Source organism: Toxotes jaculatrix, chromosome 7 (assembly GCF_017976425.1).
Source record: "Toxotes jaculatrix isolate fToxJac2 chromosome 7, fToxJac2.pri, whole genome shotgun sequence".
Taxonomy (NCBI): domain Eukaryota; kingdom Metazoa; phylum Chordata; class Actinopteri; family Toxotidae; genus Toxotes; species Toxotes jaculatrix.
The window spans coordinates 8,512,507-8,538,619 of record NC_054400.1 but is presented as its reverse complement, the minus strand read 5'-3'; the positions used below and the strand labels follow the sequence as shown (position 1 = coordinate 8,538,619).

The window sequence follows — 26,113 nt, the reverse complement described above, 5'->3', positions numbered from 1 at the left end:
TGTTTTTGGGAGGGGCGGTAAGGTGTTCACTGCTGATAGACACAGGGTGGATGGTCAGTTTTGATGCCTAGCAAAAAGCCAGTGCCACCCTCCTGCCAGTGCCAACCCTTCTGGCACTGGCAGGAGGGTGGTGGTGAAAGAAGTCTCTCGGTGCATGCTGGGAAGTTGGTGCAGGACTACACGTGTAGCACTAACCAAAAGGTTTATAAATCTAGCTTGCAGGGAGAGGTACTTGGGCGTTGGTGGGGAGGGAGTGGATAACATCTTGGCAACTGGTGGCCAACACTGAGCAAACCAGTGCCGGGTCAGGTCACAACCCAGACAGTGAAAATCACTGCATTACTGATGTGTCTTAAGTAAATAATCCTGTAGTATGAGTTTTGGGGGTGTTTTTCAACTGAAATCCGTCAGGTCCAACTGAAATCATAATAAATTTATATTAGCCCTGAGTGATTCATTTCAGCAGCCTGGAGAAAAACGAACCTCCTGCTGAGGGACCCTGTCACTGTGTGCATGTAAATGCAGCTGTCAGTGGCAGGGAGAGACAATTTAAACAAACCTGAGCTGGAAACTGCAGCTTTAACGCCACAAACTAAGGTGTCGTCTGTTGATGTTTTTGTGTGTGTAGTGATATTAAAGAACACAGCCCACACCTGGTGACATATGTGGTCTTGATAAGTATTTTTAGCTGCCCATATGGCAAACTGTCTAAACTGTGAGACCAAGAGTGATGGAGTGACATGGTGGTTATTTTCAGGGCAGAGTGATGAATCATTGTGAGTGTTGCAAAGCTGGATTAACAGTAGAGATTGAATGTAGCTGGAGCATGCATACAGCATGACCCACAGTCCTAAAATACAGTAAATTATGCTTTGAGTTAGCTAGTTTTACAACTGTAGTAGTAAAGGTGAAGATTTGCATACGATATTCCACTTCTCAGGGTACTGATGTTTTCTTAACAGAGAACACAGGACACATGCTGACAAAAAATGACGAATTTAATTGTTATTGCATGTGCACTCCTCGGTTTGTCACTGTGAAGGCAAACAAACCTGCTGGATGGACAATAAAGAGTGTCATGGCAAACATGAACAAAGTTTGTGTATTTCTAACAAATGTTTGTTCAAACAGAACTTTTAATTTTTTTCTTTAGTTAATCTATTTTATTTACCATATTAGTGTGCAGCTGAATCACTTTAGCATACTACAAAATACCGAAAACATAGAGGAGCAGAAAGGGCATTTCCATATTGCTGTATCTTAGGTTAAATGTGTATGCTTTGTCTGCCAGATAGCAGTTAGATTAATTTGTGTCCACTCATGTCTTGTGGTTTTTCTCTTTGTACATATTAAATTCTACATGACATAGAGTAAATTAAAGGTACCCTGTAGAGTTTTCTTAAAAAAAAAAAAAACAAAAAAAAAAAAAACAAAGTTAATGTTTCCATTCATCTTTTCTGACAATGTGCATATCCTTGAAAACTTACAAATGATTTAAATCAATTTCCCATATCTTAAGGTATTTCCAAAGCAGACTAACTTGCTTTAAAACTTGCTAATGTGCTTTAAATCCTGTATTGTTCACATGCATATTTGCTAACTTGAAGTTTCTTCTTCCATGCATTTCAGTGGTGCCCTGTAGCATTTCTTACTATTATTGGCAACCGTTTATCAGTGAACAGCTTGAAAGCATTGGCAGGAATGAACACTATGACATGCACATGCGAGTCCTTTGGCAGGAGATGAGCAAAATTAACACTTATTACAACACTACCACCTAGTGCCACCAGAGGTTCCAAGCTCTACAGGGTATCTTTTTTACTTTTATACAGCAGAGTACAGCAGACAAAATCTGCCAGTAACCATCTCATCAACAAAAATGGATGTCACTATCACAGGAGCCTGAACATTTTACTGGTCCAGAGATGCACATCTGGTGTTTATTATGGTTGCACAATAAAATAATATTATGTCCTCTTCTATATTATTTCCCTTGTTTGCTGCAGAATCATTCCATTGAAGGAGGCTACTGAAAGCACTTTTTTTTTAACCTAAACAAAGACACCCCCCCCCCCCCCCCCTAAAAACATCAGAAGACAATACCTTGTAAGTATTTTAAAAACTGTTGTTGCCACAAGGAATTGTGTTTTTCTATTTGGTAGACACTAAAAACAGAAGAGAGGAGAGGCAGTAGACTTTTGACAAAAGACAGACAGTGCTAAAATCCTGTAAATATATGTTGCGGAAACAAATAAATTGAACCATAGATGCACTTTCCTAAGTAGGTCTAATACTTCTGCACATCAATTGTTGTGCTCCAAATCAATTAGATCACTATGTGTGCCATTGATCATATATAGCCTTTCATACAAATCCTGTTGCATAAAACATAATAATTTTCCTAATAAAAAAAACACTGTTTCATGTTGGAACTTGTTTCTTTCAATTTTTTTAAAGCAACAAAACAATCCTATTAGTCAAAATTAAGAATAATTCAATTCAGTTCAATTGTTTGTATGTATAAAGAAAACACAACAACCCTTTTCATGTTTTCTTTGGCATCTACATACTCATTCACTTAAACATGTCTCCTTTATCATTTCAAACTCTGTTGTATCACAGTGGTAATATCTGGATGGATTTCACAAAAGTGTCCAACTTCAAATCATGGGTCACTACATATATTCAGTGTTTTGACAAAATACCCTTTCAAATCCCTTTAAATGATGTTTGTCGGTGCATATCGAACATTTCACATTTGACGTTTTGTTATCTATGTACAAATTATAAAATAGAAGTATTGTGAAATTACAGTGGTACTGTCTAACCGTTAGTGATATTATTCCAAGTTGAACATTTGACTTTGGCTCATATATATATATGTGTGTATGTGTGTGTGTGTTTGTGTTGACTCTATCTTACATAGTATAGTTGTTTTTAAGCAAAACATTTAGATGACTTAACCAGTAGTGTGCTTCACTCTTATGCCAGCAATCACTGGGTAAGAGCTGACAGACAAACATTATATTCAGATAGCAGATATCTCATTTTATAATAAAAATGGTCAAAAAACGTGAAAGTGCAGTGCATCAAGCATATCACTGTGCCAAAGTGAGTGTTTTATTTTCCCACAGGTTCTCTGTGCTAAGGCTGCTATACCTTGGTTCAGCTGATAAGGCAAATTAAAATCACAAGGCAGACATGGACGGCACATTAAAGTATGGCATCTTTGAGAACAATACTTGTTTTACAAGGCAAACCAGTAGCAGTAGTTTAATAAATCTATTTGTTGCTGCAGATCAACAAAATTAATTCTAACATTACCAATGTTTTCTTTTAAATCTACCCTGAGCTGTGAATTTAGATGAAAGATGAAAAAGTATAAAACAGTAGATTTTGGCACTGAAATGACGAAGTGGCACTACAGTTCAGGGAATGTTGACATAAAAATATTTGCAGTCTGTTGATCATGGAGAGTACCCCCAAATTAAACCCAGGGTCACATTAATTTACTGTATTTACACTAAAATAATATCTATTAATCAAAAGAAAGATAATCAATGGAGTTGATAAAACTAAATAAATATAAAGAGCAAGAGAATAACAAATGAGATACATCTTGTTGTTCATTGCATTAAAACGAATGAACGTTAGCTTTAACAGGTAGTTCAGAAGGTAAAATCACCATACCACACCATGGTGACTTATGGTTAGGCATGCCTTCTGCAAAGGGGTGCATCTGTCCAACTCAGAGTGCAGGTTTATTGCCGGTTCAGTTCCCAACCCAGAAATAAAATTCACACAGAAGAAGATAAGATCAACTCTCACCCTAAAACCAAAACCAGTCTAGCTACGGCACTCAGGGTTCAAAGGAAATTTGTAATCTAGGCATCTATTAGGCGGAAGACTACAGCGATGATACAATCTGAGATCGGTTTTACTATTGGCTGTGGAAGGCACATGATTATGAGGATCAGCTTAAGTATGGAACAAGAGAATCAGAAGTAAATACAAGTATCTTTCTAATTCTTTGGGTGGACAGTTATAATCTGACTCTGCTGTGGCAACAGATCCCCAACCACCCCCAGTGGTCATTTCCCTTTGAAAAACACCTCCTGCTATTTCTTGGCATGTGTGCTCACAAGAATGTGTGCGCATTCAGTGTGTGTGTGTGTGTGTGTGCACGCGCAAGTTTATGTGCCTTTAACTCCTTAGCATCATCAGTGGACCCATGTAAAGTAAGCTACCTCATCCAGGTCCACAGGGTAGTCAGTGAGGTAAATGGGGCCTTTATCAAAATGTTCCCCCTTGTAGCTTCTCCATCGTCCTGCAGGCAGGTAGATGTCCCTCTCCTGCTTTCCTGGCTCTAACACCGGAGCCACCATCAGGTCATCCCCGATCAGAAACTGAGAGTCAATCTTGTAGGCGGCCTGGTCATCATTGGCGATCCACCACAGGGGCCTTATGATTGGGTCTCCTGTGTCAAGAACCTCGCCTGCCAGTTCGAGAACCCTTGGGGCCACCAGAGTCTCATGAAGCTGTGTGAACTTGAGCGCTATCTGTACCACCTGCAGATGAACGCACAAAGATACAGTGTTAACATCACAGTGGAGCACCACCAATCACCATCCACCAAGCGGGTAAGGCAGCCTGTATGTTGCCTGAGAGGCAACTCAGGGCATTGAGCACAGGGTGATAATTTCATGACCCTTCGGTCATGTGCATTTTAACATTTTCATCAATTCAGAGTTCGTCTCATCTGGATCTTGACAGTTGGACAGTCAGAGGACACAGTTTAGTCTTTCAATGAATGAATCAAACTGAAACTGTGAAGAAAACATACAATACAATTTTGAAAAGTCCTGTCCTGAAAAATCCTGTGGCTAAAAACCTCTCTCACACACACATACACATAATTTTTAACCATTTTTGTCTGGGAAAGGTCAAAAATAAATAACAAATGCACACTTTTTGCTACACATTAGACCATGGTCATGATTTGTTCTCAAATTATTTCAGTATGGTTTGAAAGTGAACTTGATTAAATTAATATTTTATACTCTACCTAAGTACTGATGTGCAGTCACCTAAAATCACAATATGAACAACTTGGTTCTTACTTAGGTGTTGGCGCCCTCCAGTGGCAATATTAAAAAAAGACATTGTAAAAAAAATGAAAGCTACACATGCTGAAACCATTTTTATACAAGCAAAAAGGTATCCCTTCAGAATAATGTGATGATCCAATTATGCTTTATCTTTTATTAAGATTTGAATTCGCTTCTCCCAGTTGATTGTTGTTTGTTATTGGATTTGTATATGGTTTTATTTCTTCAGTTGTTTTTCAGATATTTTTACATGCGTGTTTGTAATTGTTTATTTTCCTTGATAATTCTTTGATAATATGTTTAATATTTGTTTCTGCTTTTCTTATACGTTTCCTGTGTGCACGATGTTAGTTTGCCGAGTAGTACTCAAATTCTTTGGGTCTGGCCAGTAGGTGTGCACTACCTCTTGTTGTAAGCGTACCCATGGGTGGTACTAGAACTGTTTAATTCAATGAGTATGTAAGCTTGAACACACAAAACACTGGTCACCTTTAATTGTTTACTCCATTTAACCACAGAAAATCACAGAAGAAATTTATTATCCTGTAAAATACATTCACTCTTTTTCAGGTTGAAAGACATAAACACTGTTTTACTTTGCTCACCTCATTGTCATAGGCCCATGGTGGTATAGAGAACTGCATGGCAGGCATAAACGCTGACAGCTCCAACCATCGGATGTACAGCTCTCTGTCTGGCAGGCCATTTTTGCCATCTAAACCACCTAAAATACAACGCACGTGTCAGACAGCAGACTAAAACTACATCAAATCAACACAGCCAACATTTGACTCTAAAACTCTCTATGGCCATATGTAATGGAGTACCATACCTGCAGTGCGGTTGGGGTATGCATTTCCTCCTATCATATCAGGTAAGACAAACTGGTAGCCTAGAATGCTAATCGTCAGAACAGTTGGGATGATGGACTTGAGGCCAAGCTCATAGCCCCACACTGAGTCTCTGTCAATGATCCTGGAGAAGCAGGAGATGTTCTGACTCTGGTAACCCACCCTCAGCTCAGCACGCTCACTGAAGGGTATGGCCATCTCTGTGTAGCGGCGGGTGAAGGTGGAGGGGTCAGAAAGTGGGACCAGGGTGCTGAACTGGTGGGGGAGGTAGCTCGTCTCTCCTGCATCAAACTTGAAGGAGGTCACATCATACTGGGTTTTGAGCATGCGCAGATGTGAGGAGAACCACTCACGGGCTTCAGGGTTTGTAAAGTCCAAGATTCCTCCGATGCCATTCCACCAGCGAACCAGAGCAGGGAGCTCACCGCTCGGCTCCCGAACAAACAGCCCTTTCTCCACAGCAACACCGAAATTAATGGAGTCATAGTTGATAAATGGATGTGTCCAGAGGGACACCTGAAACCCGTCCTCTCTGAGCTTGTCAAACATGCCACTGGCATTGGGGAACTTCTGCGGATCAAAGTCAAACTCTCCATAGTCAGCAGTGTAGCGGTCATCCAGCTCCAGATGGGAGCATGTGAAGCCATGCTTGGTGATGTCAGTGGCGTAGCGCAGCAGCTTCTCCTGAGTTACAGATGTTTTGTGGAGAGCCCATGTGGACCACACTGGATGTTTGAACACTTCAGCAGATGGGACCTTGATAGGTTTTGGGAAATACCGACGGACCTACACAAAATACATGCATAGAGAGCAGAGACTCATGACAAGGGTATTCACTCAGCAGAGACTGCAACCTGGTTCTGGTATGTCCTGTCAGCCTCACTCCAGTTTTGCTCTTATAATGTTATTATGCTACATTGGACTTTCCAAGCAGGGAAGTTGGCTCCATATTTGGCCTTACCCTGTCAGTGCACCACGATTTGGCTAGAAGAGAATCGACTCATGCATTTTAAGTGTTCTTGGTGCAGTCATTTGGTGCATATCCAAGTATAAATCTAACAATTACCACCTGCACCTCAAGATCTAAACTATCAGATACAACAGATTTTGAATTCACTACTTTAAACACAGTTTAAACAGAAAAGTAAAAGTTATAGAGGAAATAAGATGAGTGATTTTGCTCTTCAAAACAAAACACACAGTATATCTATACTCACCATGTATTTGTGAATTGATGTAACATCTGACCCCACACACACTCTATAGCTGAGTTCAGGTAAGGCCTCCTGTCCCACTGGTGGTTTGAAGGGGGAGTCCTGATACCGGGCCTGGAACCTGAGTGTCCTGTCCTTCTCTGACCAGCCCAAATGAAATGGCACTGAGTCGTTAATCTTGATCGCAGTTGCATTCGATGACAGCCAATAGCGTTCTAGAATTCCCCCAAAAGCGTTCCGACTGGAGTAGACGTCACTGGTGACGAAAGGCTGTGGTTCCTCCTCACCCTGGATCCTGATAGGCCAGTACTGTGTTGCTGTCTCTGCTCCCCCATACCAGTGAGAATCATTATAGGCCATAGCATGCTCCACTGAGCGCTTATTTTGCAGCTCCTCCCAGCGAACACGGTAACACATCACTGTGTCCTTTGGTCGAACTGTCTGGATAAAGAAGTTTAGCTTGCCTGAATCTGACCGTGTGCAGCTCAGAATACTTCCCTCCTTTGAGCAGGAGTCCAGATCCAGAGTGCCAGACCTAGGAGGGTATGTAGACAGAGGAGAGGAAAATACAGTGAAACTAGTTAAGCACAGGAGTCATATTTCTGTATTGCTGAGATGATGTCAAGCTTGCAAAAATGTTTGAGATGACTAGGATACTACAACAGAGGATAAATGCAATCATGACACAGATAATATTTTATTCTTCATTCAATTACTCTCTTTCTCTACAAATCCAGAGACTGTACTATGGCTATTTCTGTCTGAGCTCTGCAGATAAAGGACGTGACTAAATCAGTCTTCCCTAAGGGTGTAATCATGTGTCTGTCTCGTCTGGCTTTCGATTATCCATCCACACATTGCAGACAGGAAGCCTTTTAGCACAGCTCAGCCCACAAGGAGGAACAACTGTGCCAGGGCCAAACAAAAAAAAACTGTGATTTATGTTGCAAAGGTTATTGTCAGCCAAGATTTACTAGCTGTTAGTTTCACAAGGGGAGTGTTTATTACAGGAACATATTGGATTGAATTACAATATGCAGAAGGTCCTATTTTTCTGGTCACTCTGTGTTTTGATTGCTCTGAGATGACCAAGGCATCAGCAGGATAATCTTTATTCCTTACCTCACATCTCCCTTTGGTATTAGTAAAGCTGAAATGATTAGTCCATTGTCACTATTTTGATAATCAATTAAGCATTTGAGTCACTCCCCAAATAAGAATGCCTAAGATTGTACCAGTTTCTTAAATTTGTATTTTTTCATCTGTTTCATTTTATTGTAAATTGAATAATCAGACAAAATGACCAATTTGAATATGTCACCTTGATCTCTGGAAATTTGTGTTGGGCATTTGTCTCAATTTTTCTGACATTCCATGAACAAAAAAGGAATCAAAACAATGACCAGCAGAGGAATTAATAATGAAAATGACACCAACAGTGAACGCACCTGAAGGTCATAGTGAAGATGACAGCTTCTGCCTGGTTACGGATGATAAAACCGTCCTTGTTGAGGTCTAACAACTCAGTTTTGAGCAGCTGGGCTTTACGGAGAGACGCTGAGTAGTAGCACCAGGCGACCACAGCAGCCAGCACCAGCACACAGCCTAACATTCCTGCCATCACCAGGGGTCGGCCTTCATGAGACAGCTTCTTCTTTAGTGGAGAGGATCCAGCTCCCCCTGCCATCTGCTGCTCCCCAGGAGCCACTGGAACAATCTGATACATCTTGATGACTTGAGGCAGCGAACAGGTATGGAGAAGGAGTAGCAGGAGTGGACAGCTGTAGTTAGCTTGCTGTGTGGGTGAAAATGTCTGGAATTTAGCTTCACACTGGCAGCAGCAGAGGTGGAAAAAAAGCCTTATGTCTACCTGCCGATCTTTAGCAACAACTCCATTTCTGAATAAGGGTTTATTTGTCCAAAGCTGCAAGAGAGACAGAGGCAGACAGAGGCCAACATTCAGTTTAAGAAGTGGTACAATGTGTAAAACCGGTGGAAATGTGTAAAGAAATAAACAATCACTGATATCGTCAGCACATAGCCTATAAAATCATACAATGAACAACTTCAATGTCCAGCTTGACAATCCAGTCCTAATTTTCACCACTGACAGTCTCCAGGAACTGCAGTTATAAATAGCTTTGGAGCATTGGGTGCTAACATGATTAAAGACATTAATTACTCACCTTCTGTTTCTCACTATTCTCTAAAGAAGACAACAAAAATATATTGTACAATTCGATAATAAAGCTTTCATCTTTTAAAACAAAAAAGGCACATATAAGGATGTACTTACTAAACCTGTCTGTGATCACATTGGCTGACAGTGTGGCTATACATGTATCAGTAAAACATGTTACTGTACCGAATGCATTCAATTGTACTTGTGTCCTGCAGCATAATTCAGCAGCGGCAGTGTCCAACAGAAAGAGCTGTAATCTGGTAAATAGCAGGTAGCCAGGCTCTGTAGCCACACAGGCACTGATGGTAACAGAACCAGTGAAACCATAAAAACAGGCTATGATCAGAGAGAGTCCAGACACCATGTCAGCATGGTTCAATTACATTCACCTCTCAGGTAAGAGCAACTTGGACATGACTAAATAACATTTATCAGTCACAGTTCTCAAATGACTGTTCTGCAGCAAACCTACAGTTTTCAGATAGAGCACGGGCCAATCATCCACAACTGAACCCTACTTTATGCTCCCCACAGGTATCATTATGTTCTAGCTCATCGTGCTTATTTTATTCTAATGAAGGTTAGTGGCAATGCAGCAGGGAGGGAAGGAAACCCTGCAAATGCATACCCTGCAACAACTCAGTTCCTGTGCTACACCAACACACTGCTGTGTGATACGCCTTCCTCTTTATGTCACCTTCCTCACGCGTCTGTTAGAATAAGATGCTTTACCCCCTCTGTATATACAGACAATGCTGCACCATATTGTCATTTTGATCAGTTGTAATGTACCACTGAACTTAATCCTGTTTTCCTCCAGATTCCCTGTACCCACCCTGCTTGGCATGAGCACAAGACATTCCCACACTTTCTAGTTCAGACCTGCCCCTTTTCAATCCTCATTTACTGGATCAATACTAATTTGGTTTATTGTGACAAGAGTATTTGACTTTCAAGCCCCAAATATTAGCGCTCGCTGCTTTCTAAAGAAATTCTTTTTAAAATCATTAATACAGACACAATGTTTTCATATCCATAAACAATGTATGAAGATCCTAGGGCTATTTTACGACATAGTTCATGGTTCAAAATAAGAAGTGACACTCTTCAGATGGCAAGTTTGCCTTTACACTGTGACCAGAAATCATTTTAATTTTGCTGGTTTTGGGGATCAAATGTATGCGAATGGAAGGTGCTTTCTGATTTCCTATAGAGCAGCAAATAACCAGTGGTCAGTGCAGCCATTTAGGCTGTACAGTGGAGGTTATGCGTGCTTTCCTACCGAGCAGCGAGCTCCTATGCACAGACACACGTTTCCTTTCTTCCTTCATTATTGTTTTGTCCCCATATTAGTTGCGGCTAAATCCCTAAAACAATACAAAACTGTAAACACTGTCCTCTGACTTTATCGTAATGATCACAGTGGACACGAACAGCGGCTCTAGATCCTTATTTTTATGTAATTTCCGCCAGAGTCAAGGTGACATACAGTATAACTAAATAACCAAACATTTTCAATTCCTGATCGATAACACACAAGCTCTCGTCGACAGGGCTGTTTGTCCTGTATCGGGTCGGTACAGTGACTGTAACCGGCTGTACCAGCTGTCACGCATTAGATGCACAGCGGCCATGTTCACGGTTAATAGCTATGTTATTTACGTCAGTAACACACAAATAAGTTAGAAAATATAAACACATAGACACACAAAGAGAGTTATCTCACCTCCGTATCTGACTCCCTGGGGTCAATGTGTAGTTACAGCTGTGAGCGCAGTAACCCACTGCGCAGCTGCGGAGAGGTTTGAAGTTCTACAGTCCCGCCCAACAACAAACAACTTCGAAGCGGATTCGCCCATATACCTGTCACTCATGAACAACACGATCCGGTGGACTCCTGGGAAATGAAGTGTGGAAACAAGGTAGTCTTCAGAAATCGTTCCAAAAATAGATTATTAAATCAACTACAACTTTATAGTTTGTGTCGTGACCGCGACTGAAATTGAATTTAATATAAAATGGATAAACTGAACAGACGTTAACTCTTATTGATGTTATTTTAAAAGTATTGTCCGTTTTTAATCTTACGTGCGACCGTTTCCCAGGGAAACAATTCAAATTTCAAATATAACTTGTGGTATTCTGTCTTTTTTTTTTTTTTTTTGATCAACCTATAAAATGCTGTCATTATATGCGATTTAGCTACATTTTTAAAATATTAACATCAACAAATTTGTTTTTGATCACGTTGAAGGGTCAGTGAGGCAGTTTTCTTGTAGTGTGTATGTAATAATAGCAGAATCTGGTCGAACTAGGCTTTGGTACAGAATGAGCTTGTACAGGAGAAACATTGCACAGCTCGCCCTGAACGAACTACGGAGGTGAGATCATCCAGAGCAAATAATAATGTTCTTGTGACTGCTGTGAACTGTGGCATGCTTTCCACCACTGGGTGACAGCAACCAGCTATCAATGACATGATGAAAGAGCATGATAAAGCAAGTACTCTTTTATCCTAGTTTATGTCCTGTAGAAATGCTGATATATTGTGTTATTTGTTATTGGTGTGCCAACAATATCATCAACTGTTGAAAAGGGCAAGTAAAACTGAAAAAAGGGCAAGTAAGCTAGTAGTTTCTTTATCACTGACAAGCAACATTAGTGGTGGCACCAATGGTTCAATTACCCTTAAACTACAGCCAAAGTAGCTGTAGCCATAGCAAGTACTAGTGACAGTAGGCTAGAAGAAGGCTTGCTTGTATTAGCATTAAGCAGTAAAAGAGGTTAAAACAATGAAGAACTGTAAACAAAAATATTTGTACACTCATTAGAAAATGAGAGATGTGATAGATGCCACCAAGTGGGCAACTGTCTCAGGGCCCCTGACCATCAGGGGCCCCAAGAGTCCCAGATTCACTGCTTGTCCCTTGGTTTTGATAATCTGATAACTGCACTTTAGTTGGGGAAATTTGCAACTCTGCAGTACAATTTAATAAAAACGAAGGTCCTGAGATCAGTTTGGTAGTATGCACCTCAACCACAAGGCATAAATTCACTTTACAAAATCATATTAATGAAATCTATTCAATTACATTACACTGAGTTAAATTAATTACATTTAATAAAACTAGTCATAAAAATAAGTTAGTTTCAACCCTAAACATGGAGCATGTTGCTTCATAAAGTTGTGTTAAATGAAACAATCTCAACAAACTTGACAAGAAAACTATACTATACTATACTATACTGTAACCTGGCCACAGAATGCAAGAAGCAAAAATAGACACAACAGCAGTTTTTTTTACTAACAGGTTATCTGGCAATAGAAACTATAGCTTAGTGTTACAAGTAAAAACAGAAGTGATGGGGGTAACACTTATTTGCAATACTAACAGTAAAATTACCACTTGTTGTAAGAGCAGATGTTGTAGAGGTGACAATGGCGGCAGTAACAGTAAGTGGTTTCTGTATCAGCAATAATATTTGGCAACTCTGTTTCAGGACCTGCATCGGCTGAAAAATCACAAGATCAAAGTGACTCATCCTCATGTGCAGGAAGTTCAGGGTGCGGAGGAGAGATGCTGCTGATACTGGTGTCCCTGCTGTGTTGTGTCCCTGCAACCAGGGCCTGTCTACAGTGTGACCGTGGGATCAGGCTCCTACATGAGGACTTAGTCTTGTCTGCTCCCACCGTAGATGACCAGATTGAAATGAAAAAGATTTGTGACCACGCTTATGTGACCTATAGAGAAACCAGCAGGGCACGAAAGGGAATCATTGGTGAGATGCAAGACCTTGTTTAGCACAGCATGACATGGTATGAGTGTGTGGTATGCTAATAATTCACACTAAGCAACTTCTTTTTCATAGCTTGTCTCCTATTTTCATGAACATTTTCTAAAATATTGTCAGTCCACCTAGGTTTTTTATGAACTAGCAGTTGAAGTATTTAGTGCTGTGCCTGCTATTTTCTTCTGGACAAAAGTGTGAGTGAGATGTCAAAAATGTACATGAATAAAATCAAAAAGACATGTTTCCTCTTGCTCAGATCCCACTACACTGTACAGAGCCAGAACTGAGTACCAGAGTGAATTTGATCGCTTTCTGAAAACCCAGGACACTGGTAAGAAGCAAAAAAAAACATTCACTGTAATTACGCACAGTAGTTAGAAACGTGGAACAAAAACTATACAATAAAACTATAAAACACCTGACACAGTAATCAAGAAAAACTTAATGTCTACCAGATTTTTAAGCCAAGAAAAATCCTCTCATTGTTTAGGATCTGCAACATTTAAAGCCATTCAGATCATGGAGAAGGGCAGGAAGATCTTAGAGAAACACTTGGATGCCTTCATCCGTGATGGTAATTGACATGAACAACAGTGAGTGTTCTGCACAGTATGAGGCAGGGCGCTTTGTGTAAGTCACTGCTGTGTATGAGATGCATTAGTTTCAGATCATTTGTTTGTCTCTCTCTCAGGACTGTGCCCCAACAGGTGTGGTAAGTTTGTTCTGTCTGGTTTTTCCAGCTGTATCCCTGTAAATCCTTATAGAAACACATACAGTACTATACATACAGTGCGTGCTTAGAGGACACGTGTGTGTTCATGTGTGTGATTCTCAGGGCTTCTGAATCGAAGAGTAATGGATTGCTTCTCTTGCCGCTACAAGATATACATCTGTCTCTCTCCCTCTGGCCATCAGGATTGTGGTGGTATATTTTTATGTGTTTGTTTGTGTGTGTATGTTGTTGGAGAGTGGGTGGATGTGAGGAGGCGGGGGGGAGGGGTCGTACCTATGTGGTGGGAGTTCACCATTCCTCAGAGAATATGGACATAAGCTGTCACGAGTGTGTAAATGTGTCCTTAAGCGAGGATCTGCTGCTGTCTGCCCATGTGCAGGGCTAATGAAAAAGATTATTCAAGTAATCCAGATAGAAATGAATGGAGCATCTCTCTGTCGTCTCGCCCCTCTCACCCTCTCTCCAGAGTACACAGTGCAGGCTGAGGAGGGAGGCCAGGCAGTACTGAACTGTTTTCTTCCATGGCATCATCTTCTACTGGGAAAACCAGAGTACCACTACTCCTGGGTCCCAGGAGTGCCAGGAACTAAAAAGGTCTCCTTGCAATTACTTTCTTTTTCAAATGAAACAAAAACAGAAATATAAGAAGGCTCTTACCACTTTTAAACCACTTGAGTAGAGGTTTACCACTTTCTAACCACTTTGTATACTTCCTGATTCCCATGTATTACGTTATGTCCCTTATTTAGCTACCCTTGAATATACATGTTCACTGTCTGCCAGCTTTTACACCCACTAACTTGCAAGTATCACTTCCTAATTTGTGCCTGCAGCTGGATGAGGATGACTTCAAAGCCTTGGTAGTGACAGACGACTCATCTGTGGTCTTAAATCAGCTGCATGTGGATGAACAAGGAACATATCGCTGCTCTCTGCGGGACCGAGATGGAACGGTCTTCTACAGAGTCACTTTCCTGCTCACTGGTAGAGTTACAACTCTTGAGAAAATTGTCAGATAATTCAGCTGTGAAAGGGCAAGACACGACATCAAGGACATCCAGGAGGCCCCAAGCAAAATAAAAAGCACATTGTTTAATTTAATTTAATTTTAAAAGAGATTAACTCACTACATATTCAAAAAGTAAGGCTTAAAATTAGTGTCTGTGTACGTGAGTGTTTGTGTTTTGTATCTGTTGGTTGGGTGGTGCTGCAGGGTGTGTCAGTTTCTTTGGGAGTGGTTTCTCTTTTCTTTTGTTGCTCCTTTGGCTTTCTTTTATGTTATTTAAGGTAGTTGTCTATATATGTTCCCTGTTGCTTTATAGATATGAATAAAATGCACATTAGGTTTACCCTCATTGAAATATGCTATGTACTGTAAATAAAAACACCTCACAAAATAATTCCAACCACAGAACACATGAAAACTACTTCTAAAAAGTGCTTCTCCCAATCAGTAGATAAAGCATACAGTTCAATAGCTACTAAATTAACAACATAAATGTTTAAATATAAGGATGCTTGAGTGAGAAAACATTTTCTAAAGGGAGTTCACAGCCTACTGTTTATGTTTTGAGGTTGGTGACAAGCAAAATGAAAACCCCTATTTATAGTCAGTCCAGAACAAACTGAAAGTGTAAAGTCCTGCCTCAGTATTTCCCTCTAAACAAAAATTACCCTTCAACTCCATTAACACATCACTCTGTTATTTTCATCCTCCTTCCTCACAGTTGCCCCTTTGCCTGACCAAACTCACCGACCCCTCGTCACTCTGCCCTCTCTACCTCATGGAGACTCACATTTTCAACCTACTGAGGGGCTGCTGGTGCCAGTCATCGTCATGGTTACTGCTCTGAGTCTGGCAGCGAGCGTAGGCCTCACCGTTGTCCTGGGGTGAGCGGCAGTAAGTGGGTGGAGGGGAGAAAGAGAGGGCGAGAGGTTAGCAGGAAGGGTGGAGGTAAAAGAGGTGACACCAAACAGTCAGAGAGCATGACAACCTAACTGATGCAAGACAAAGAAAGCGATCATGTTGTCGTGTAGTTTCAGGATTGAATCATGATTTATAAATTTGATTGATTTAGGTGTACGTCTTGTGAAGCTACTGCAGATATATGAAGAGGTTAATTGTTTATAGTTGAACTGAGTATGCCATTACATTGTTGTCTTCGAAAATATCTTCACTTCTTCCAGGAAATTATGTCACTTACTTAAGCTCAGAACTCAACAAGTGTTAACTTACTTTTAAACTTTTTATGGGTTTGTTTCTGACTGAGTTAGGATTATCAGCGTCAGTGATCTGTTTTGTAGAATGATCATGAATCAGCGGAAAGCAGCAGAGGAGCCGAGAAGAAGGAAGGAGGAAACAACGACACAAAACACAGCCTGAGGGAGATGCTGTGTACAGTAAATAAACACTTTAATGACAGGGATGTCTTACTCACTTTAGGATGTACATTTCGCCCCCGGGGTTTAACAAACTTCCCACATGACATGAAAGTGAGAATACATGTTGGCTATATGCAAATGAGGCTCCATGAGGCACAAATTGGCACAGGGGTTTCTACGAGCACATCGTTTATCTCTAACAATGAGAAAAAGTCAAGGGCTGACAGTGTGCTTTGTGGTGAATCAAACAATGAGCTCTCACTCATAAAACAGAAAGTATGAGGTGGAATATAACCAAAACATAAACTACACACACCCACACTAAAAATCCCCCCAAAACCACTCAACTTTCCGTAACATTAAGCACCAACTCGCCAGAGCACAATAATGATCTGACCCCAGCAGGGACACGTTCCCCCTGAAAAGGGAGATGGCGTTGTCACGTGGGCGTTTATGAGAGGAATCAGGGATGAGGTAAATCTCCCGGATTACTGTGTTTTTCAGAGATTAATAGCCCCAGCCATCCAATTAATCCTGGATAATCCCCCTGTGGGAGGACGAGGGGGGTGATGTGGAGGGGTAAAAGCTAGCAGCAGATGTTTTCATCAGGGTTTCTTTTAATTTTTATTTGCTCATTCAAAGACTCTGTCTGAGTCTGGGTAAGGGCAAATTTTTGCATTGCTAGTAATGTTCTTATCATTCTGAACTCACAGTTTTCTTACAGCGTTGTCACCAGACCAATAAATGATGTGTTCATTTTGATGACATAAGCTGCTTCTGATCAAAAAATAGTCACTTCTGTTTACAAAAGTGCTGCCATGATCGTAGCCGCCGTTTCGTCATCAACTCTGTCACTCGGTCTTGTTTTGTCTCTCATGATGTATGTGCTATGAGCACCTAACCCGATGTTTATGCACAAGTCTTATTTCCTATGAAAGGCCAAGTCATCATCACCATCAACAACAAAAACATTCAGCCCTGTCACTCAGCTTTGTGTCAGACCTCACACTTTCTTGGCTGACTCTGTGCCAACGTGATGTTCTGACTTGCTTACTTGGGAAAAACACCTTTGAATCAAACGATAGTGAAAGCAAGGGATTGATTATGTATGAGTGAGCACGTCCAGGAATTAAGTAACTAAGTTTGCTGGAATCATTAATCATTGCTCAGGTTTTTCACGGTAATTTCTAACCTTTTTGACGGTAGTCAGGTGGGGTTATGACTTATGATGAATGTGACTAAGGTTGTAATGCTGCAACATGAGAGGGGGAGTGTGTGTGTGGAGGCTGAGGATTGCATGGTTGGTGACAGGATGTATGTCTGTGGTGCTGTTTCCTGTCGGGCTGCTGAGATGGGGGTGAGCGTTGAAAAAAAAAGAGAGAGAAAACATTCTTTAAGACACCCTCATACAGAGACGTTCACGTCACAATCTTCCAACTCAACAGACCTCATCACTTGGCTGTGGGTTTAAATGTGTGTGTTCAAGCCTAAAGCACAGGTTGAGGCTACAGTAAATGCGTGCTCAGCTTCTCTGCTGACAGCCACGATGAACTGTGTACCAGAGTGTGTGTACTGCTGTGGACTGAAATTGCAGCCTCAGCAAAGAGAGAACAGGATAAAGTGGGATTGCTGCTGAGGGACCAGCAGGCAGCGGTGAGGGAGGGGGAGAAGGGAAGTGGGAAGATGAAGAAAGTGGAGTCAGAGGTTTGAGTGGGAGACGTTTGTGGGAAGACAGAGATATTTGAATATGGGTTATGAGGAAATGAAGACAAAGACGTCAGATTACACCTTATGATACAAACTATCCCACACTGTACATGTAATATATTTTTCTGTTTGTAACAAGGCAGTGAGTGTCCTGTATCCAGGGGTGGAAAGACGTCTACAACATCCTACTACGAAAACTGACTTGCTCTGAAAACTAATCAAATGAAAGCACAAAAAAGACAACTCTAAAGACTTACTCAAAACCCATAAAAGCCTGCTTTCAAATCTAAAGTATAAAAGGCTCTTTAAAATTGAATATTGATTAATAAATAATCATGAATCAAATTTTAATTTCTTTTTTGAAAAAAACAAACATTGCTTTTAAAGAGTTTAACACTCAAAAAACGAATCTTCCTCATCAGGAACGTGTGGGCATGGTTTGGTCAGATCTGACTGATTGTGGACAGTGGACAACAGCCATCACCCACTCCTCACCCACACCCTGAACCGTCATCAACCAAATTTGATCTAAATGTTGCTAAACTAGTATGCAACATAACTTTTTCTCCACTGACCACCCAAAAATAAGCAAAGCTGTTAGCTCTTCTAACTTTAACAGAAAGTGTGAGGTTAAGGTAGGACCCCAGCTCTCATAACAAGAGACTGAGAAAACGGTTTTCAGGACTTTAAGGTCATCGAGAGGCAACATGGCACCCTGACCGTTGACACCGTGCCAACTGTGTCGAATTCATTATTGCTTTACAAAGTACTTTGTAATGTGTAATCTTTAATATTTAATATTATTAATGGAAAAATGAATAGTCTTTTGAATTTAGTAGTGAGTTGTGACCATTATTTCCATGCTAGAAAGCTTTCAGCCAAATTGCCTTCAGGGAAAAGAGGATCATTTGAGACCTAAATGGAATATCCTGTTTGTTAAACTGAAGGCACCAGGCCCTCCCTAATTTCTGGCTTTTACTTGTTGAGCACAGTGCTTTATCAGTAATCTGCTTAAAGGATACTGTAAGTATGGGAATATTTTATATTTATCTTATCAGCAACAATCCCATGGAAAGACCAAAACTAATAATAAACTGATCCCACAAATAAGTATTATCTCTGTATAGCCAACATCTGATATATCTCACTCTTCTGTGTCATGGCCTGCATTGTTGTCTCGCTAGTGCCACAAATCTGCAGCTGAATAAATATACGTTCTACTTCTATTTGAGTAATGTTTACCAAAAACTACAGTGCCCCCCTTTTGGGGCCAGCTACTGAGCCTTAAAAAAGAAGTAGGCTATGTCTTCATTGGACTAAAACATGGTTGTAATCTTTTCATAAAAACATAGAACGTCACCAGCCCTATTCTTTCAATGTAAATTAAGTGTGTTCAAAGTGCAAGTTTAAGTAAAAGTCATTCTGTTTGAATTATGGGACTGATTTTAATAAGTTACTTTCCACTTCAACCATGTGCAAAATGTCTGTCCTGGTGTTTTACGACTGTAACATTTGACTTTTCCCCGAGGTGAACGCATGATAACATGAAGGTGTTACTTTTGTCTGCATGGGTCATGAAAACAGAGGCAGTCATGCAGCGGCCTGGAGAACCTCAGGTTTAATCTAACCCAAATAACACAGCTCAGCCTTCACCCTTTCCTCTGAAGGCTGATGTTTTTGGGGGGTGGGAGGGGGTGGGGCAGCATAACGTCATTCAACACAAAAACACGGGATAACCCGAAACGACCACGTGCGCGGTAGGAAAATCAGGTTTGACGTCAGTGTCCATATGAGGAGTGCCGGGCAGGCCAAATATGGTCGTTCCGCCTCTGACGTTGTTCCCTCTGTGGAAAGTAAGGAGGGGCCGCTGTGACCCCGCCCCTCCCACAGCTGTTATCAATGAACAAGTGAAACACAAAATCTAAATCTGATTTCAACCGAGCTGAAGCAGAGGTACTTTCCAGATACATTATCTGTAGATTTTAAAAACATTGCTTAAAGTACTTTATCGACTTTTAATTGTCCCAGAAAAAACACTAAAACCGGGGTTTATTTTTTTATTCGCTGATATATATATATTTTTTTAGTTTTAAAGAACAAACAGTTTATTATTCATTACTTTTAAATTATTTTAAATCCACTTTTTTCAGCCATGACTTCAATGAGTGAGCCTTTGGAAATTACCGGCAATGAGCTGGTTCACATACTCAGGACCCCCCGGGACCAGTACACCTCTGCCGGGTGTGTGGTGCTGGACTGCAGACCTTTCCTTGATTTTTCTTGTGCGCACATTTGCGAGTCCCGCAACGTCAACTGGAACTCCATGCTGCGTCGAAGATCCAAGAGCTCGGTGGTGGCTCTGGAGTGGCTCATTCCGGACAAGGCGCTCCTGGGGCGACTGCGGCGCGGGGAGTTCTCCCCTTTGGTGGTAGTGGACGAGAGCAGCCGCTCCTTGGGCGAGCTGAAGTCAGAGAGCGTGGCCCAGATGCTGATCACCGCCCTTCAAAACGAAGTCCAGACTCAGATCTGCTTTCTACAAGGTATCGAGACTTAAATACCTTTTCAGTTTCGTTTTTATGCACCAAAAATTTAACATAATAGGCTACTGCTCAGATAGAGATTTTGAAGTTTATGATGTTGCAAGAAAAAACATGAGGTATGAGTGTGTTTACTAATATCTACATACTAATATAGGGGTGTAAAAAAATGTTCAGGATCAAACCTAAAGGATAAACAAGCTGTTGAATTTGTAATTTTAAAAATGTATACACACTTCCTTTTCATGTTTACTCCGTCATTATTATTGATTATACATAACACACTTTTAAGAAGGACTTTGGTTTGAGCCCGAGGCTTAGCTAATAACATATGACCTCCATTTAGGTGGATATGAGGGATTTTCAGAGGCCTATCCAGACCTCTGTTACAACTCAGCCAGCAGCCACATCTCTACAGTGGAATCAGAGCCAGTGCCGGGCCGAAGGACACCAGCATATGACCAGGCAAGATAAAATTTACCTTTATATTAAATCTAATACTTAATGTCATACAACTTAAAAATCAAATTATCTGAACTACAAATTTCTTCATATAATAAAAAAACTGCCCTGTGATTGTTCTTGGTTTTAAACATGGACATGTAAATTGCAGGATGGTCCAGTGGAGCTGCTGCCATTCCTGTTTTTGGGCAGTGCTATCCACTCCTCCCGCAGAGAGACCCTCACAGCGGCAGGCATCACAGCTGTGCTCAACGTTTCCTCCACCTGCCCTAACTTCTATGAGGGGGAGTTTGAGTACCTACGACTCACTGTGGAGGACAATCTGGCTGCTGACATCAGAGCCTGCTTCTCCACAGCCATCTCCTTTATCGGTGAGTTTCCCCACTGAACATCCACAGCTTCCAACCTGTGTACAGTGTAACCTTAAAATGAAAGTTCAGTCATTATTTGCTCACTGTAATGTCAGTCCAAACTCCAGGGAAGTTAGTAGACCCAACAAACACAGTGAATTAGTCTCATCATAATGAAATGAGCCATTTTTTTAACACTTGGCATAAAATATAAAAAAGGGGGGGGAAAGTCTCTAAGCAGCTTGTACACCATAATCCATTTTGTAGCCTAGACTTATGGACCAACAGTGTAATCATCTGGTTGCAAAACAACTGGATTATCCTGTACAAGCTTCAGAGGAGAAATTTATTAACACTAAAGTTTTTTTTTTCTTTAGCTTGTTTTGACCCCTTTACCTTAATTTATAGGAACTAACCTTGATTGAATTTCCATTTGTGCTATGTATAAGCTGTTTAAAGTTGTATATGTACTTGTGCTGGTAAAACATAATCACTGATGTCAAAGAACGTAATGTGAAATGGATCACAATATGCTGATCTCTCTTCCTCTTTCCGTCCCGCCTACAGACTCTGTGAAGCAGAGTGGTGGTCGCGTGCTGGTGCATTGCCAGGCAGGTATCTCCCGCTCTGCCACCATCTGTCTGGCCTACCTCATGCACACACAGCGCGTCCGGCTGGACGAGGCCTTCGACTTTGTGAAGCAGCGACGTCATGTTATCTCCCCCAACCTGGCTTTCATGGGACAGCTGCTGCAGTTTGAAACTGATGTTCTCTGCCAAGGATGAAGACCCAGACACACCAAGAGGAAGGACATTTCTATGACCGTACTTTTTCAGTTAAATCTCCTGCCTCCTTTAGGCATTGTGCTGGACTCAGAGCATTATCGGGACTCGAAACATATGTATAAATATACTATTTTGTGCTATTGAAACCACTATACAACAGAAGCAAACACTTGGTGCATTCAGAGAAAAGCCACTTGTGTTGCTGGCATCACATGGCTGGTGGCTCTGGATTCCTACTTTCAGTAGAAACTGAGAAATGAGATCCTGATGCAACAAACAGCAGTTGGAAATATAAACCCCACTGCAGTAACCACATGATGAACAATTGTGATTCTGAGCCAGCAAATTGGAGCAGCTATGAGGTAATTCCCCTGACGTTTTGTACTTAAGGGGAATTATACCTGCTTGTCTAGTTTTGTTTGTGTGTTTGCCTGTTACTTTGACTTATGTGCCTGATTATTTGCAAGGGCTTGCTTGTTTTCATACTGAAAATCATTCCCTCACAGTCACGACCACTGTGACATGACATGTCTTTTCATGAGACAACACTGTGTTAGCTAGGTACAGCAATACTGGATGAATCTCAAGTTATATTGTCTAATTTATAAAAAAAAATGCACTAACCAAAAACTGGTGTCTAATCAGAAGTCTAATCATTCTGTATCCTGAGATAGATTAATTTTGGTACACAAAACTGGAAGTTTTTGTTTTTATCATGTAAATAGAATTTTTATTTTTATTTATTGTTTCAACATTTGTTAAGACAGCATTACCATGACTGCTGTCTGTTACTGCACTTTATACTTACAAGGTTTGACTGATTCCTTCTGTTTTTCCACTGAAATAAAAACAGGGTGGAGAACACATTGTGTGTGTGTGTGTGTGTGTGTGTGTGTGTGTGTGTGTGTGTGTGTGTGTGTGTGTGTGTGTGTGTGTGTGTGTGTGTGTGTGTGTGTGTGTGTGTGTGTGTGTGTGTGTGTGTGTGTGTGTGTGTGTGCGTGTGTGCGTGTGTGCGTGTTCACTCTTTCATGCGTTCTGTATAACACACTATGTTCTTTATTCTCAAAAAGATATGCTCAATTGATGGTCTGTAACACTGGCTATCCAGACAAACAAAGTAACCTCAGAGCAGTTATGCCTGAGTGTCTCTCTTTTTTTCTTTTGTGCTTTGTAAAGTGCTCTTTTCACAGAGCACATTACAAATGCATAATTTCACACTGGCCTTGCTGCACATCATTCGCTCTTGCTGAATCAGGAGGTATTAAAACCGTGCATTTCTGAGTATTTTGGAGGATTATCCGCCGAGAATGGGTTTTACAGTCTGAAGTCCTTCTGACCTCAGCAACCACTGACATAAATTTCACTTCCACTTATTGAAGTTGTGAGAACAACTTTGGACATGTGACAGAGAGAATTTGACAAAAAAAAAGCCACCAATGGAATTGTTATCAGGAAGTTTGGAAATTCCATATCACTGATTAATTTGTAGTCATGATGCTTTGATCTGATAAGAATACTAGGAAAACTGTATCCTCATGTTACAGACTGCATGTAGCTTTGGTGTCTCAATGGGACCAAATGCTGGTTCCTCATTTTGTTAGACTTCAGCTCGACTGTTACAGGTATGTCATCCACACTGAGCTATATTTAGCATGTCAACCACAGACTTACACAGGTCACAAGACTGTTAGACAGTACGTCATAGCAATACGGGTAAAAGTCACCTTTCCACACACTGACAGCTGAGTTATAAGCCCTGATTTGTTTTATCTTTAGTTTTTTGTTTGTATTAAACAAAATGCAGTTGACTCTAAACTTGACCAATCCAGAAGAAATGACAAAGAACAACCACTAATGGTGCATTAAAGACCAGTTCCAACCACTACCTCATCCCCTGATGCTAATTATGCCACCCACACTCTTGTTTTGGCCACAGCTAAAACAATCCACTTCCTCTCATTTGCAACTCTCCATTTGCCCATCACACATGCAAACATAAATGTTGTGCTTGACGTCTTCCTTCCATTAGCCACAGTTCTCTTGACAATGGGCAGAGAAATACACCTTGGAGTTTTTAGGTTTTGATTGAGACTTAGAGCTCATCCCAACTAAAACCCAGAAAAACAACATTTGTGTCACAACTGCTGGCAGCAGCAGTACAGGTTGGGAGGACCCAAACACTGACACACACACACAGGCAGGTTCAATGAAGAAACTTTAAAAGATAAACTGAAGAGAGTACATTTTATACGTGAAGCAAACACAGACAACAGGTTACTGAAATACAGGTAGCAGCTACATGGGAACATTAACAGACAAACCAACAAGGAGCTAGAGGCAAAGCCACACACAAAATGGTGACTGAGGTGATGAGAGAAAAAGGGAACAAGTGTGTGAGTGGGTGGGAAAGCTCAGGTGATTGCAGATGAGAAACAGGTGATCAGGTGGCTAAAGAGACTATAAAAAAGTCCTGGGACAATTGGTGGGTGGATGGAAAATAGCAGGTCAAACATAGCCAGGGAGAAGTAAGCAGGGTTTGGAGACTGTTGCCCAGGGGAACTGAGTAATAGCTCGAGATAATTTGTTCTGGTTTGTGTTCATTTAAACATTAACTTTCACATTTGGTTTAAGGCATTTTGAAACTCCTTAATTTTGCTGTATCTGTAGTTATCTATATATCTATACCTATGTATGGATATATACACATACACACATACATATTTACATAGCTTCTTTGTTAACCTTTTTATTTTCTATCTGAATAAAACAGGACAAAAGAAAGGGAGAAGATATGAATATAATGGTTGGTTGGTGAATATAGTCACTGTAGACTGTACAGGAAGTCAGTGGTGGAAAATGACTACAGTTTTGAAGTTCTTGTACTTTCCTTGAGTATATCTATTTTCCGCTTTATAATGCTGCATAAATATTTATCTCCATTGCATTAACATGACAGCTATAGTTAACAGTTACTTTCCAGACTGCATTGTTGATGATTAAACCAGTGGTTTCCAATTCTTGGCATGTGACCCCTCATAAAAAGCAGCATCTGTTTATTGTAATATTTCAGATGTATTTTGAGTTGTTAGCATTTCCACCAAAAAAAGATTTTTTCCAGTAAAAGATGAAAGTTTGTAAAGCTAATACAAATTTATGTAACCAGACTTATCACCCTCTGGAGTGGGCTCAAACCCTCAGATAGAAACCACTGGACTAAACTAACTGTGTGTATATTAATAAATTTTTTAACTCCAGATCAACCATCATGTATCAGAATTAATAATCTAATAATGTAATATCTAGTCATATATTAGTCACAAGCCATTTTTCTTAAGTATAAGTACATTTACTTTTAATGTTGTTACTAAAATTTGCTGATAAGTGCTTTTACATCAGATAGGATCGTGACTACAGGACTCTCAGATGTAATGGGATATTTTTACACTGTTGTACAGTTTTATTTACTTAGATAAAGGATCTGAGTATTAATTCCACCACTACAGATGGTCTCACATGAAATATCACCCAGATTATTCCCTCTGTTCTCTCTGTTATCACCTAAACAGTGAGACGAGTATTGGAGATTGGTTTATGGTGAGACAGCGCTCTCTGGTGACAACTTTTGAAATTACTAGAAATCAATGTGAATCAGAAGTATCCATCCAGCAGATGACACCAGCAGACTATGTATTAACTGTAGAAGCCTCTTTATTACCAAGATAATGCAGAAAAGCCAAATTTACACACACACACACACACACACACACAATGACACACCTGTCATTGACATATTACATTCTTTAGCCACTTTGACCATCACATGCCTAACCCCAGCAGCCTAACTCTAACCTAATTCCGACCTGCACCCTGAAACCAAGTCTTAACCCTCACAGAGCCCACACACACATACACAAGCACACACAGAAACACCCACACATACACACAGAGTTCTGTCTGTACTGTTTCCCATCAATCAATCAATCAATCAATCAATGAAACTTTTCAAACTA

General features: G+C 40.6%; 3 protein-coding genes across 4 annotated transcripts; 2 read left to right on the top strand and 1 right to left on the bottom strand.

The window, feature by feature from the left end:
- Window positions 1-904: 904 nt before the first annotated feature.
- Window positions 905-11,329, bottom strand: LOC121185006 (myogenesis-regulating glycosidase-like). Its single transcript, XM_041042959.1, has 6 exons — window positions 11,082-11,329; window positions 8,622-9,097; window positions 7,177-7,708; window positions 5,941-6,745; window positions 5,714-5,832; window positions 905-4,568 (listed from the first exon to the last, which is right to left on the bottom strand). The coding sequence occupies exons 2-6, from the start codon at window positions 8,897-8,899 to the stop codon at window positions 4,221-4,223; spliced, it is 2,082 nt and encodes a 693-aa protein (XP_040898893.1). The 5' UTR covers window positions 8,900-9,097; window positions 11,082-11,329; the 3' UTR covers window positions 905-4,220.
- A 1,473-nt stretch (window positions 11,330-12,802) lies between these two features.
- On the top strand, window positions 12,803-16,469 carry LOC121185007 (izumo sperm-egg fusion protein 1). The gene is made up of 9 exons (XM_041042960.1): window positions 12,803-13,135; window positions 13,404-13,478; window positions 13,638-13,721; window positions 13,839-13,859; window positions 13,983-14,072; window positions 14,347-14,474; window positions 14,714-14,864; window positions 15,608-15,770; window positions 16,185-16,469. The coding sequence occupies exons 1-9, from the start codon at window positions 12,934-12,936 to the stop codon at window positions 16,261-16,263; spliced, it is 993 nt and encodes a 330-aa protein (XP_040898894.1). The 5' UTR covers window positions 12,803-12,933; the 3' UTR covers window positions 16,264-16,469.
- A 3,414-nt stretch (window positions 16,470-19,883) lies between these two features.
- Window positions 19,884-22,967, top strand: dusp2 (dual specificity phosphatase 2). Of its 2 annotated transcripts, XM_041042962.1 has the most exons (5): window positions 19,884-19,922; window positions 20,120-20,509; window positions 20,853-20,971; window positions 21,120-21,339; window positions 21,886-22,967. In XM_041042962.1, exons 2-5 carry the CDS (start codon window positions 20,122-20,124, stop codon window positions 22,101-22,103), a joined length of 945 nt encoding a protein of 314 aa, XP_040898896.1. In that variant the 5' UTR covers window positions 19,884-19,922; window positions 20,120-20,121; the 3' UTR covers window positions 22,104-22,967. The 2 variants fall into 2 exon arrangements, with proteins under 2 accessions (XP_040898896.1, XP_040898895.1); XM_041042961.1 differs by having other exon boundaries at window positions 19,901-20,509.
- Window positions 22,968-26,113: the final 3,146 nt, after the last annotated feature.

What these genes read in the sequence shown, in the direction of transcription:
- dusp2 (XM_041042962.1), top strand. Translation starts at nt 20,122, where the DNA reads ATGACTTCAATGAGTGAGCCTTTGGAAATTACCGGCAATGAGCTGGTT. An exon ending in TCAGATCTGCTTTCTACAAG is followed by an intron (nt 20,510 to 20,852) that starts GTATCGAGACTT and finishes ACCTCCATTTAG; the next exon opens with GTGGATATGAGGGATTTTCA. An exon ending in GGACACCAGCATATGACCAG is followed by an intron (nt 20,972 to 21,119) that starts GCAAGATAAAAT and finishes TGTAAATTGCAG; the next exon opens with GATGGTCCAGTGGAGCTGCT.
- LOC121185006 (XM_041042959.1), bottom strand. Translation starts at nt 8,899, where the DNA reads ATGTATCAGATTGTTCCAGTGGCTCCTGGGGAGCAGCAGATGGCAGGG. An exon ending in ATCTTCACTATGACCTTCAG is followed by an intron (nt 7,709 to 8,621) that starts GTGCGTTCACTG and finishes ATACCCTCCTAG; the next exon opens with GTCTGGCACTCTGGATCTGG. An exon ending in CATCAATTCACAAATACATG is followed by an intron (nt 6,746 to 7,176) that starts GTGAGTATAGAT and finishes TATTTTGTGTAG; the next exon opens with GTCCGTCGGTATTTCCCAAA.
- LOC121185007 (XM_041042960.1), top strand. Translation starts at nt 12,934, where the DNA reads ATGCTGCTGATACTGGTGTCCCTGCTGTGTTGTGTCCCTGCAACCAGG. An exon ending in ACTGTGCCCCAACAGGTGTG is followed by an intron (nt 13,860 to 13,982) that starts GTAAGTTTGTTC and finishes TGTGATTCTCAG; the next exon opens with GGCTTCTGAATCGAAGAGTA. An exon ending in AGTCACTTTCCTGCTCACTG is followed by an intron (nt 14,865 to 15,607) that starts GTAGAGTTACAA and finishes CCTTCCTCACAG; the next exon opens with TTGCCCCTTTGCCTGACCAA.